At 40.9% G+C, this 12,571-nt stretch overlaps 2 protein-coding genes across 3 annotated transcripts; one reads left to right on the top strand and one right to left on the bottom strand.

The window, feature by feature from the left end:
* The first annotated feature begins 352 nt into the window (after window positions 1–352).
* rpp38 (ribonuclease P/MRP 38 subunit) lies at window positions 353–2,589 on the top strand. The gene is made up of 2 exons (XM_063487196.1): window positions 353–444; window positions 1,367–2,589. Exon 2 carries the CDS (start codon window positions 1,380–1,382, stop codon window positions 2,184–2,186), a length of 807 nt encoding a protein of 268 aa, XP_063343266.1. The 5' UTR covers window positions 353–444; window positions 1,367–1,379; the 3' UTR covers window positions 2,187–2,589.
* Window positions 2,590–3,496: 907 nt separating this feature from the next.
* Window positions 3,497–11,848, bottom strand: nmt2 (N-myristoyltransferase 2). 2 transcript variants are annotated; one of them, XM_063487728.1, is made up of 12 exons: window positions 11,648–11,848; window positions 11,216–11,330; window positions 10,421–10,562; window positions 9,836–9,954; window positions 9,658–9,749; window positions 9,455–9,571; window positions 9,158–9,328; window positions 8,582–8,690; window positions 8,316–8,486; window positions 8,065–8,232; window positions 6,548–6,685; window positions 3,497–6,098 (listed from the first exon to the last, which is right to left on the bottom strand). In XM_063487728.1, exons 1-12 carry the CDS (start codon window positions 11,758–11,760, stop codon window positions 6,078–6,080), a joined length of 1,476 nt encoding a protein of 491 aa, XP_063343798.1. In that variant the 5' UTR covers window positions 11,761–11,848; the 3' UTR covers window positions 3,497–6,077. The 2 variants fall into 2 exon arrangements, with proteins under 2 accessions (XP_063343798.1, XP_063343797.1); XM_063487727.1 differs by having other exon boundaries at window positions 3,500–6,098; window positions 11,216–11,333.
* Between the last annotated feature and the right edge of the window lie 723 nt (window positions 11,849–12,571).

The following is a 12,571-nucleotide window of genomic DNA, read 5'->3' as shown; positions in this document are numbered from 1 at the left end:
TATTATTATTATTCGATTTGATTTTTTTGTTACACAAGTACAATGTGAAGTGTTACCATTATTGGAGTCTGCTCAAATGAAATTTACTTAATTTAAACTAATTGATTAATTGATTGAGAAAGGCCTACTTTATATTTCCTGTGCTCGTGCACTTTTACTCCAGCGGATTCATGAAGGAGACTTCATGCACTTTTCCCTACATCAGACACTACAGTGTCAGATAACAGTGTTCGCCGCCTCTTAAACTCCACTTTCACTGCCTTCGCTGACTCTTTGATGGTTTGACTGTCGTGTCGCCCTTTCACCGCTGTTCGGCGCTGTGGGGCTTTTTAAATAAAGTTATTTAAATTGAAACAAAATGGCAGCCCCCTGTGTGTCTCTCATGCAGCTGGGCTGAAGCTGTAAAGAAGACGAGGAAAAATGCGTTATCTGCTTTAACTACAGGTAACGGCGGCTGTGTTTGTTTTTAATGCTTCTGCAGAAGCGAAAGGTTTTTAATTAGAGCCGAAGAAGATCTGAAATTTAACGACATTTCCATGTGGGTTAAAGAAATGCGAAATAAAAACGTTGCTAATCGTATTAGTCTATAATGGCGTTGTTTGTTTGTTTAGTCTGATTTTTGGATACAACTTTTTAACAAATGTGATCTTGTTTTTTTCTATTTTATCCACTCATCTTAAAATGTACTTTATTGCTCTTAGTCGTGTTTACTCTTTACTGCTTTTACTTTTTTACCTTTTAAACAAACGAGCAAACAAAAAAAAGATTTTGGCATGCGTTTTTTATATGTGAATAAGCTGTTTAACTCATCTTTGGCATTTCTGTGCTTTAATTTAACATCAACAATGATTTACATTCACTGGCCACTTCATTAGGTACATCTTCCTAGTGCTGGGTTGGACCCCCATTTGCCTTAAGAACTGCTTTATTTCTTCATGAAAGATTCAACAAGGTGCTGGAAACATTCTTGGGGGATCAACATGTGATCCATGTTGACATGACAGCGTCACATTTGTGACTGCCCATACACGATGTGAATCTCCTGTTCCACCAGATCACAAAGGTGCTCTATCTGATTGAGGTCTGGTGATTGTGTAGGATAAGTACAATGAACTCATCGTCATGTTTAAGAAACCAGTTTGAGATGATCTGAGCTTTGCGACATGGTGCATTATCACGATGGAAGCAGCAGAAATCGAGGTTCATTAGATCAGGCAACATGTTTCTGATCTTCTGTTGTAGCCTGTGTAAATTGTAGCCTCAGTTTCCTGTTCTTAGCTTCAGGTCAGGTGAACGGGTGTACTTAATAAAGTGTCCAGTGATTGGATGCCAGACTCTAAAGCAGTTTTTCTCTCTTTTGTTACAGTGTCGGTTGTTTTATGCTCCAAACAGTCATGGCAGCTCCCGGAAAGCCGACTAAAAAGGAAATCAAAAAGCAGACTCCAGCCAAGACCTCCTTCACCTCACCCTTTGCCTCAAAATGGAGCCCGCTCCCCCAAGAAGACATGCACTTCATCCTGAAAACTCTGAAGGACAAGTTGATCTCAATGGGTCTGGAGAAAAAAGAAGTGAAAGTGTTTCGCCCATGGAGGAAAAAGAAAGGCAAAAAACCTGATGTCGCACCAGAACCTGTTCCCCAGTTGAGCGATTCCTCCAAAAACGGCTGGACAGATGTGGCAGCCAGACGGCAGCTGGCCATCGGCATCAATGAGGTGACCAAGGCTCTGGAGAGAAACGAACTCAGACTGCTGCTCGTATGCAAGTCTGTCAAACCGAAACACATGACCAATCACCTGATCGCTCTGAGCGCCACCAGAGGAGTGCCGGCCTGCCAGGTGCCTCGCCTGAGCCAGAGCGTGTCGGAGCCGCTGGGGCTGAAAAGCGTGCTCGCCCTGGGGTTCAGACGGTGCTCCTCCAGTGACGATGGGGTGTTTACCGACACTGTCGATGCCATTAAGCCCAGAGTGCCTTCGCTAGACATGGCATGGCTGCAAGGTGCTAAACCTGAAGAACCTGTTGCCATGGAGGAGGAGGAAGGTGGTGAAAGAAGGGGACAAAAAAGGAAACTGGAAAGTGAATCTGAGGATGTGTCAGAGTCTCCCTCCTCCTGCACTCTGCAGCCGCTCCAGGTGAAGAGAATCGTTGCTAACCCTGCAAAGAAAAAGAAAGGGAAGCCGAAGAAATAGCGGTAAAGTGAAAGAGAAACTTTAAGGACTGTTTGTTTAGCTCAGGAGTTTCCAGTGTTGTCTATTTTTTGGTTTTTGAACAGAGCTTGCAGCCTTAGTCTGGACATTACTTATGTGAATAGTTTATATAAAGAATTTCTGGAAGCGTAAAGAGAAAAAAAGGTTTTTGGGAACAAGGTTTAGACTTTTCTGCCAAGTATTTTTATCTGGGGAACCCTCAGACCTTCAGGTTTGCATTCATTGTTTCAGCAGATTAGTAGCATTGCATTTGATTTCATGCATATTTATACAATTGAATATGGTCTGACTGAAGTTTGAATTTCAATTTGTCCACAATTAAAGCTGGTCTGCACACATTGTTTTTTATAAAGGCAATTAAGTTTTTCCTGGTATTTTGATAGTGCTGTTTTTTGTTTTAAATGGAGTTTGTAATATTTTACCCTCAAATGAAATATATTTCCTCTATATAATACAGAGGGCTGCCATTACACCACCAACATCTTGGAGCTGTTCTGCTGGATTACTCGGGTACTAAGTAGAAAGTAGTAGTACATTTATGTTGAAGTGTAAGCAGAAGTTTTAGACCTCAGGTAGGCAAAAATGAGCCAACTTAATGATCATTTTCCAATTTTAATTTGCTGTAAATAGCTATAGATGGACAAAGGTACTGGGAGATTACATCACTTGGTTGAATTGGGAATGTCTTGATGCCCTCCTGGGAGAGGGAGGTCTGAGTCCCACTGCTTAGACTGCTGCTCCTGTGACCCAGATAAGCAGAAAATCGATGGCTGGAGGGGAAAGATTAAGATCGATAGAAAGATCCTTTAGTAATCCTTTGCAGGAAATGACATTGCCTCTGCAGACACAGACATAACACCACACATCCCAAACAAAATATCAGCTCCATTACTTATTTCTAATAAAATTAGTATTAATAAATAAAACTATCAATAACTAACACGGACTAACTACATGGATCTCTTATCCAATTTTTAGAGTGCAGGAGAGCTGAACCTTATTCCAGCAGACATAGGGTGAGAGGCAGGGTATAGCAGCATGTCGCAGAGCTAAAACAGTGACAGACAGTCATTTATACCTATGGGCAATTTCGAATCACCAGTTAACCTAACCCCACTAACTGCATGTCTTTGGACTGTGGGAGAAACCCGGAGCACGCAGAGAGTACCCTGTGTTCTTGATAAAGAATTCCGAGTATCCATCTATCCATTCTCTTTTGCTTATCCTGTGTGAGGAAGCCAAAGTACCTGGAAGGAACACAGAAAAGAGCCCAGCCTGATGGTGGAATTGAACTGAGGACCTTTTTGCTGTGAGGCAATCGTGCTAACCACTGTGCTGCCTGAATTACAAATGCTTAAATTCAAAATACATGCTGTGAAAAAGTGCTTCCTGCAGTGCATCACAAAGGAGTCATGACTCGTGTTCCTTTTTAAAGTGAGTTTATTCAATCAAATATCCATGCTGGTATAGCCGACGTGTGTTGAAACAGATTGTTATTTGCATGGGGTCATGTCTAAATGATGCTGGTACAAGTTCTTCAGCTTTTTCACAGCTTACAATGGAATCGAATAAAAATATTGTTCTTCAGTTAGAGAAAGCTTTATGACATTTCAAAAGTACACCCTCCCTCAACCCACCTCCAAACCTTAAAAAACAAAACAAAAAAAACAACCTTTAAATAAGGCAGGTACTTCTGACCGAGTTCTCGCTAAAGGGCGTGGCTAGAAACATTGATGCTATAAATCAACGCAGCAAAACAGACATGCTCAGAGTTCATTCAGACAGCTGCAAGCAACACATCTGAGACACAGCAACATCCATGAGGCACACAGCTTTGACCCAGCGACCCACTCTGTTAAATTAATGCCAGGAACACGTTTGTAGAAGATAACGTCATTCAACCTTTAAGTGATTTAAAAAAAACAAACAAAAACAAAACATCTTTGAGCCCTGAAGCACCAACAGGACAAATATTTATCCTCTTCTGGCTAATCTATAAAGGGATGATTAGAAAAGTACATCAAATATTAACAAAGTCATTAAAATAAAAAGCAGCCTCTTCACCTTGCACGTTACGCAGAGCCCCGTGAACATTAACTAGAACATTTAAATTAACCAGCAGCTCCACCACAGACAAAAAAATAAAAGTTTTATCAAAGATCCTCATCCAGCTCTTAAATCACAAATCTGACAGTCATGTTTGTTTTAAATACTGAAAAGGAGGAAAGAAATGATGTAAGACATTAAAAAAAGAAAAAGAAGGTACAGTTATAAATATCACAACTGTTTCACGCACTTAGCTGCACAACACATGTAGAAAAAAACCCAAACATACACAAAATACAGTACCATTAAAAAAAAATAAACCCAGAGAAGTCAATGAAAGTGGATCTAGAGGAGAGGACACTTCAAGCTGATCCCACTGCACCCGTGATTAAACGAGTCCTTTGTTTAATAAGCAGAGCGTGTTTCCTCTGAAGCAGTTTATCCACTGCTGTGGGTTGCAGTGACCAAACTAACAGAAGATGTGCCCTGTTTGCTTTAACCGCTGCTGAACAGAGTCCTTCCAAAGTAAATAAACCTCTTTTTTTAAACCTAGCTCTAAACAGAAACTTTAAATTTTTTTGTATAAAATCGAAGTTTTTCCCCACGTTCACCGGCATCATTCTCACTGCCCTGCTTATGCACTGACCAGACCAGCTCCTATTACTTCTAACTGAACAGCTTTACTAACTGGACAGCACACCACTGACATGCAAACAACCCTACGCTTGGGTTTGTTACTACAAAGAGTGTACAACCAAACATGTTGTTTTAATGTATTAAAAAACGCCAGCTCTAGAAACGGCTTTATAAGGTGAAAACTGCGCCCGTCCTTCGTAAAAACCACAGCTGTACAGATTCTAGCGTAATCCCGTCTGATTTGAAACGAGGACCCATTTATTTTGTATGTTTAAGAACTGAGAAATTGTGCTTCGTCTCTGCAATACATTCATTAAAAAAAATAAACAAACCCCCAAACACTTTGAACAAACTCCGTGACTTCTACGCTACTCATGAGGAGAATACTTTGGATCAGCCCTCCCAAACCCCTCAAACTCACACTACACAAATAAATATGATCTGCCTTTAAATGTACAGTTAACTACCATATGCTCTTTAACAAAACACATGTATATCAATGCACCAGTGGGATGAATCCTTTTTTCCTCCCTCCCAGTGTTTGCAGTTTGTCATTTTAAAAGTTAAGATCAGCATTTCTAAATCTACTGAGGCCCAAAACAGCCAGCAGAGACACTCGACTGGCCACACTGATATGAAACTGGAGCAATAATAAGTGCAGCAGGAGCAGGAAGGAAGAGGAGGAGAAGGGGTACGAAAACAGTAACTGTTTGGACAGGATAAATAAAATTACAACAGTTGTTAATTATGTCAGGTCTTGCTTGCTTAGTTGATTATCATTTACATAGTTCCACGTAAGTAAAGTTAAATGACGTGCCGGTCCATTGGTGTCTACTGAGGAAGAAGAACTTAAAACAGAATACACAATGTCAAGGCATCCTCGAGTGTCAGACCGGTGTGTGTGTTTTAAACGTGAGCGCTTATGTCAGGAGCGTTGTGTCGTATGAGTATCTCAGGCATAGCATGACTTCACATTCAGGATGTTGGATGGTTTAAGAGTTTTCACCTCCGGGTGAACTGAGAATGTTTTTGATGATACAAGTGCCGAGTGAAAGCTCCACTCGGGCGCCAGGTTGGATTTACTGTCGCAGTTCTCATTGTCTAGCTCGGGCCACCTGCGTGTCCAGGTAAGTTATTTCCAGAGATCGCTGAGAGCCTCCCGAGTTTATGCAGCTTCCGTGAAGAGAGCTGCTACTGAAGGACCAGGCCAACCTGAAACACACAGATCAAACTTTTTATGATCTGACGTAGGTAGGCTAGCAAAGCAAGTGCAAATCATCACCCTCTACCTCCGTGCTTGACTGCTGGCATGAGGTGTTTGCACTGATAAACTCCACTTTGGTCTAATTTGTCAAAAGGACATTGTTCCAAAAGTCCTGTGTTTTTTCCCAGGATCTTTGCAATCAAAACTAGGCTTCCATGATCTAAGCCATACTTGATCAGTCTCTTTTTAATTGTCATGTCAGAGGATGATTTCTCCTAATCAGGCCTCTGGATTTGCTTCAAAGCTATAGACTTATTTGACTGTGAAGCTTGCACAATCAGGCACAAGAAGCAGCTCTACTGAGATCTGAACCAAAGACTATTTCCACTAATTGTCATGGAGTCTTATCACAGGATGCTGACCAATAGTTGGTGTGTGATTACCACCTGAGACTGACCTTATCAGGGTCCATAGGGGGACATTTCCAGTTGTAGAGGTAATACTGCAGATTTCCATCTCCTATCCCAAACTTGAGCTTCTCCAGAAACACCTTATTCTCCATTAGGTCCAAGGCGTTGAACACATCAAAACCTTTCTGTTAAACACAAAGAATAAACACCATGATAACTAACACAGCAACAAGAAAATTATCAAAAGTATCTGGGGAAACCCTGCTCTCAGTTTGCGTTTGTATGCAGAGCTGAGAGTAGCCTTGCCAGCTTGTTGACACCAGGCCTGTACTACGAAGCAGGATTTTAGCTTATCCCAGTAACTTTGGGGGTTAACCCTGGGTTTTCTGCACTATGAAAGTGGTTCACTTCTTCCTGGGGTACATCGCCATAGTAACTTATGCTGCAAACCTAACCTGAGTTATATTCCAGTTATATCGCCTACTGACTGATCAAGTCTTGTGAAAATAGCTTCACCATTCATTCTATTAGTAATAAATACAGTTTATTTCGTTCAATCTTATTTCTTGAGTTTTTTTAATCAATAATATCATGAATATAATCTGGACACCCATTTCTACTTTACTCCATATCAGTCGCAGGTAGACTAAGTCTACATTTGAATTCTGTTTTTGTGTTTGTTCTTTACATGCTCTTAGACCATTCAACACCATCGAGGGTGCAGCTGAAAAAACAAACAAAACAAAGCAAAACAAAAAACAAGACCACAATATGCAAATCTGAACACTGGAATACTTGATTATAACCCATCAGATTCTCCTGTTTCTTAATGGTAAAGTTGTGATATTAGTAAGTCTGTTAACTCACACAATTGGCATTTTTTGTCAGCTTTTCTTTCTGCCATCAAAATAGGCTAAACTTTGTTTTTCCTCTCACGCCGCTAACTTTTCTGCAGCAGCTGTGTCAACTGCATTCTCTATTGTGTGTAACCTCTTCATATTTTTCTAATATTACAGTTTATTCTTCGTTTGTAAAATCAGACACTCAGCTTCTGGTACAATAAAAAGTTTGACTGGTCAGACGTGCTTGTATCTAGATCCAGAAACTCTGAATTAACTTGAGTGCCGATGTTAGAGGAAGTGACTTGAGATAATAGAAAACTACCATGGAACTTGGTTCTCAGCACAGAGCCCTGATCTGGCCTCAAATAAATAAAGATCAGACTGGGTCAGTCTCTCTCACTTTTATCCTCTACTGCACAGGTAAAAATGTTGGATCATACTCTCACTCCTCATCTATCTAACCAAACATCACTGACTCCCACTGATTTATAAGGCTTTGTTAAAAAAATAAAAAAAAAGGAAAAAAAATTACATAATCCATCTTGGTATTCATAAAATAAAATATCGATCCATCTATAATGAGTCTGGTCTGTATCGTGCCATTTTTCCCCCCCCTCACACGTGCGTCTTCCTGTTGTGCTGTAATCACAGTTTATGTCACTGATCTCATCAGCTGTTGTCTTTGGTACTGGCAAGTGTTTAAAAGCAGAAAGTAGGATTACCAGTTTGGCCAGGATCAGTGCATCATTCATTAAGTCCAGTAGCGGGGTTTGTGTATGTATGTTGTAAAAAGAGTAAGCAGCCTTCAGGCTCCTATGGAGAGGGTGATGCATCACAGTCGAGGGCAAAGTGTAGAAACTAGTGAAATCTGTGAGAATGCCACCAGCACCCTGAGGGAAATAAAAACAAGAACAATGTCACTTTAAGTGCAGAAGAGCCATCAACATCAGGCTGCAAATCTGAATCCACACACCTCTACTACATATGTGTCAATTATGTTGTCCTGTGGTAAGAACCAGTGAGCCACCTCCTCCTCTCCCATAGAAGGGGCGAGTTGGAAACGTCTCAAGTATCTCTGTAGCAGTTCAGTAACCTGACCGACGTCACGCCTTTCCATCGGCCGCAGACCTGGAGTCTTGGTGCTCTGCACAGGGTGGAGAGAGCAAAATGAAAATCTCTAAGAGTTCCTGCTATCAAGAGGAACAGCGAGATACTGGACTTATGAGTGTAAGTGTTTACATCTGGTAGTCTGTAGAGTTTCATTGTTCTTTGCAGGGTCATGTTTCTGCTCAGATGGGAAAATTTTACTTCCACAAGCTTTCTAGGGTTCAAAGAGCGGTGCCAGTACCTGGGGATAAAAAAAACCCAAAAAAACAAAACAAAACAGGAGACCAAGATTAAAAAGAAAAAAGGAGTGCTTCCTAGATTCAAAACACTTCCACTAGATGTGCTCTTTAGAAGAGATACGTATAAGCTAACATATCAAAAAAACCACCAAGGCACTCTGTTTCATTAAAAAATTTAAATGCTTATATTCTCATGGCACTGAATGGCTGAATCTTTCTAGTGGTGTTCCACCAATAGCAAACCTACGGTTAAGAGTGGAAAACTTGACCAGTAAAGTACTGGTGGAGTTTTACTGGTGGAAAAGATTCAGAGTAGACTCAGTTTTCCCCCATCAGAGCTTTAAGTTAAATAAGACCATGCCGTGAGTATAAAGGTATTTTAATTTTATATGAAAAGAGGGTGCCTTGGAGTTTTATATATTTTAACATGCTGCCCATGTGCAGCATGTGTGACTAGTGAATAACATACCTGCACGTAGAAACAGGTTTAGGCAGCACAACTCCGGCGGTGTATACGGCCTGAAATATTCCTTCTAAGTTCACTCTCCTTGTTATCTCTCTGATGAGCACAGGAGCAACGCGCTTTGAACGCAGCTTCTTATGAACACACAGAAAGTTGATTTCTACCATCCTCTTCAGCCTGGAGCCACAAGTGAGAAAAGAAAAGAAAAGAAACAAAAAGAAACAAAAGGATGGATTGAATGAGTAAAACACTTTCCCCATCACTGCTGTTCTCAAATGCATACAATAAGTAATGAACACTCACGTATCATAGACTCGTATATCTGCAGGGATGGCACTGATGAAGCCAACGAGCTTCTTATTTGAAGACACTCTCACTCCGCAATGCCACTGTGGTAACCAGCCCGGTGGACGTAAAGCCCTGAGAGGGGAACACATGTTTTTATTATAACCGCATACATTTAAAGCTACTGTACTGCATCATGTGATAAACATGAAGAAGCTTACCATTTAAGAAAGTTTGGAGAATAATCAAATCTGAACATGTTATCATCATCCTCCACATAATTTTCATTTAACAACGTGTACAATTCCTTCAGCTGCAAAAGAGCGTGACAATAAATCATTCTGTTTTGATTAATCTGATTAATCTCATTGGTGTATTTTGAACAAAGACTGCACTTACGACATCTGCATTACTGAGATCCAAAGTGTCCCACATAAAGCCTTGAGGTAAAGAATATGGCTCCTGTCTGATGTTCTCTTTGTCAGCCTCAATTGGCCCGTGACTCGTCACAACTTCATCTGCAAAAATAGCACAGCCTTTTGTCAAAGGTTTGCAACTGTTTTCCAATCACCACACTTCCACGGGACCTCATAAAACTCCATGTCCTTAAACTGTGAGCAATGCACAAAACCACTGATGGCATCAATCAGACTTTATATAAATCTGCTGCTGTTTGTCCTGCGTCGACCCCCACAGCCTGTGGCTGCACAAAGGCCTGACTCGTTGGGTCATGGCTGTTATGGAAACAGCTTGATCTAATGCTGCTGAGCATGCCCAGTGGGAATGCATGGACCCCTACTGTACATTGCAGCTGACATGTTTCTAAGATACTGGCCTAAATCAGCAGACTGAGGAGATAAAACCAGCAGATGGCGCTGGTGCAGAAAGAAAAATGCAGAGAAAAATAATTTCTGTTGACAGAGGAAATAATACCAATTTAAACAGGAGTGCAGTTCATTTAAAATAATTTAATTAAGTACTTACTTAATTTTGGGACAGGCTGAGTATCCCAGAACTGGTACTTGTGCTTGGCTGCCTCATCTATACTCTTTGCTGGACCCTGGCAGGAAAGCAGCTCCATAGCTCTTTGGATGTCCTGCAGCTTCTGGATGGGCAGCCCAGGGTTCTGATTTAGAGCGGGGACACATACACAGATTACTTAATGTCTGTATCACTCAACCAAACACTGGATGCTTTAAATAATCTAAATGTAGACGAGAGGCAACATCAGAGTGCATGCAAATAAACAGTCTTATAGTCTGGACACGATACTCCCACTGAACAAGAGAAACCGGATTAATCATGTCACTGTATAAATGATTGATGAAGTCAATGGTCTTTAAATTATAAATGCAAAAACCCAAATATGACAGTCCCTGTCATCAAATCATTTAGTTAAGCTTGATTTGCTTTCTTCATCCGATCAGAACATCAGAGTCTGGATGTAGTTATTGTTTGTTTTTCTAAAGCAGCATGCAATATGTAGAAAACTCACAGCTGGCTAAAAGTTTGTGATATATCCTTTTAGCAAAATAAACTACCTCATTCCAGTATTATTACAGAACACAAACAGGGAGCATGCCAAGGCTGGAAAAACCTTACTGACCATGACACATTGACGGCAAACAAGCTGAATTCTGGGTTGTTGCTTTCCCTTTTCTTACCCCTCCTCTTTTATTTTCAGCATATTAAAAGAAGCTTGTTTTGTATTGTATTCCCTGCCCTAAAAAAAAAAAGGGTGTGTGCACTCATTTCACTGGGTCATCATCACCATCACACCTTGATCTCCTGAGAGTCCGAGGCAGAGTCAGACTTGGCTCCCCCCGAGCTTGGCTTCTCTTTCTTCCTCTTCTGCTTCTTCTTCTTCCTCTTGGCCCCCAGCTCTCCCCCTGGACTGCTACAGACATGAAAACAAACGATGAGGATGGATGCTGGCTAGACCCGCACACAGAGCTAACGTTAGCTACCATAGCAACGAATGACAGCTCAGCTACTTAACGTTAGCTAGCTAGCGGTTTGTCTTAATGGTTGCCCGCCATGTCATTCAGTCGGAGAGCTTTAAAGAGGTCACAACGTTATAAACAGTTCAAGACGGCCTGTGTTTGCTGTCTGCTAATACTAGCAGGCTCACTGCCTTAGCCGCTCACAAGCAGGCTGCCTGGAATAACGTTACTGCGTTTCCCCGAGCCGACCGGACAGGCCACCCCTCACCCTTGCATATGCTCATTCTCCTCTTCGTTGTCTCCGTCTATCCCGCAGGTGTCCTGGTCGTCCAGCTCCAGGCTCTGCTGACTGGCTGCGGATTCACTGTCCTCCGCCATCATAAAAATGTTTTAAAAATATAGTCAGCCACCGTTTAACAGAGCTAACGGGGAGCGGGCGAGAGATGGAAAAAACAAAGAAAATGTCGAAGGAAATCGCGCCGCCTAGAGGCCAAAGGCGGGAACTCAGACCTGAGCTGCTGCCTTTAACATGAAGCCGAGTGGTACCCAAACTAGACTTTTACCTTATTTCAAACATATAGCCATTTAAATGTTATAGACACTTTAGACACTTGTTTCTGATACTGAGAGGGAAAATAAATACATATTACAAATTACAGGTAAGTACAAAAAAAAAGACAAATCTAAAATTATTTTTTTTAAATAAGAAAATACAAAGTAAAAATAAATTGTTTGTCAGTTTTTTAAAACTAGATACTGGGGTATCTGCTGGACTATCAGCAAGTGTGTTCTAAATTCATACTATCAATGAGAAAATCACGTGCAAAGTAGCACTTTTTGCTACTTCAACATTTTTAAACACATTTAAATTAGGTAAACAAAACCATCCTAGAAAAGAACTGATGATGTAGCAGAAGAAACAAAAAGCCTAAAGGTTACAATTAAATAAAAATACCTGTTTAAATGTACAAAAATATAACAACTCTGCGGTGCATAAGGCAGGTTTTGGACAGCAACTTTGGGGATTTGATATCATTTAGGATTATTCAGTTTTCTTATATCAAATACATATAAAAACACACAGATCCCTCTCAGTTACTTAAGTTAATCTAATTAATCCGTTAATAAAAACCATCCTCAGTGAGTCTGTTGCCGTCCTTATGGAAGCCTGTAGTCAGGACCATGGAGGCAT

The sequence above is a fragment of the Pelmatolapia mariae genome, linkage group LG10_11 (assembly GCF_036321145.2).
Source record: "Pelmatolapia mariae isolate MD_Pm_ZW linkage group LG10_11, Pm_UMD_F_2, whole genome shotgun sequence".
NCBI lineage: Eukaryota > Metazoa > Chordata > Actinopteri > Cichliformes > Cichlidae > Pelmatolapia > Pelmatolapia mariae.
The sequence above is the reverse complement of the archived record's forward strand: the minus strand, read 5'-3'. Positions and strand labels throughout refer to the sequence as shown.